This window comes from Nannochloropsis gaditana (assembly GCF_000240725.1).
Source record: "Nannochloropsis gaditana CCMP526 unplaced genomic scaffold scaffold182, whole genome shotgun sequence".
Taxonomy (NCBI): Eukaryota; class Eustigmatophyceae; order Eustigmatales; family Monodopsidaceae; genus Microchloropsis; species Microchloropsis gaditana.
In genome coordinates, this window is record NW_005803771.1 from 8,062 (window position 1) to 9,190 (window position 1,129).

The 1,129-nt window shown below is 54.7% G+C and overlaps 1 protein-coding gene across 1 annotated transcript in view; it reads right to left on the reverse strand.

Annotated features, from left to right (window-relative positions):
* Positions 1-1,123: 1,123 nt before the first annotated feature.
* The window catches only part of NGA_0594200 (uncharacterized protein), a gene marked incomplete at both ends in the record, with an annotated part of 534 nt that continues 528 nt past the window's right edge, over positions 1,124-1,129 (reverse strand). The window contains one exon of the mRNA XM_005855497.1: positions 1,124-1,129. This exon is cut by the window's right edge and continues 528 nt beyond it. Coding sequence (XP_005855559.1) covers positions 1,124-1,129 — 6 coding nt within the window.

Sequence of the window (1,129 nt, forward strand, 5' to 3'; positions counted from 1 at the left end):
GTGGCCATGGACGATGTTCCTACGCCTGTGACATAATCAGGAAGAATATATCATGAAACTGTGAACAGGCTACCGTGTCGCAGGGCCCCCCCTGAAACGTGGTCCTTGCCACAACCATATCTGCCCACCAAAGACCAATACTAAGGCACGATTAAGATCCATCACGTCCTCTGTGATCCTTCTACGGATGAAATGTTGCACATGTGTACGCACTGTGTGCGTGAGGACGCATTTTTTGATGTAGTATCCATCCAAGTCGGAAAGAGAGCCACATTTTCGTTGAGGAGGTAAAGAAATAAAGCCATGCAAGCACCCCCGACGTCTCAGTCCAGGCCGCGTGCACGGAGAAGATTGCACAACATGGCCACATGTATGGCGAACCCGCTTTCTGACACTGCATCCCTCTAGGCTGGACACAAATTCAGGCTTTGGGGGGACGGGCGTTCTACAGTGATACCCATCGCCTTTTCGTCGACCGCCTCCCCAAGGCGCATCGACCGATATGTCGCCACGGCCTTTATGTTGCCTCTGCCGTCACGTACATGGAAGACATTTCCTAAAGTTACGCACATGTTTGATTCATCACAGGTGAAAGGCGGTGTTGACCGCCCTTGGCCCTGGTATCAGGTGTAGAAAGCGCTTCGCCCGCCACAGGGCTACGGACACCACTGGCTGCAAATCGGGAGCATTGAAAAGGGGCCAAGCCATGCTGCGCCTGACCGCCAATGTGAAACACCAAGACGCGGACTATGTTAGGAGGCTTGGGCAGGTGTGGGGTCGGCACCATGGACAGGATGTAAAGAGTAAGCCGCTAGGTGCGGAGGTCCCAGCGAGGTGTTCGACGGCCTGTTTTACAGGAAATAGCACTCAGGAGCAGCAGCAGTCGCTTCAAGTATACGACGGAAGAAGCCAACCATACGGAACCAGGCACTTAAAGCATTCACAGCAGCCACCACGGGTAGCAAGTCGGGCCGTCCGCGTTTTCCCACCATGTTTAACCTCCCCCTCCACCCCCTCCGCTCCTTCCTCCTCCTGGATCTCCTCCCTTCCCCGACAAGCCACCCACTCTTCGCCCTGGTGCTCATTTTCATTCCACCAGCCAAGGCAATGTCGGCACAAATCCTCAAGC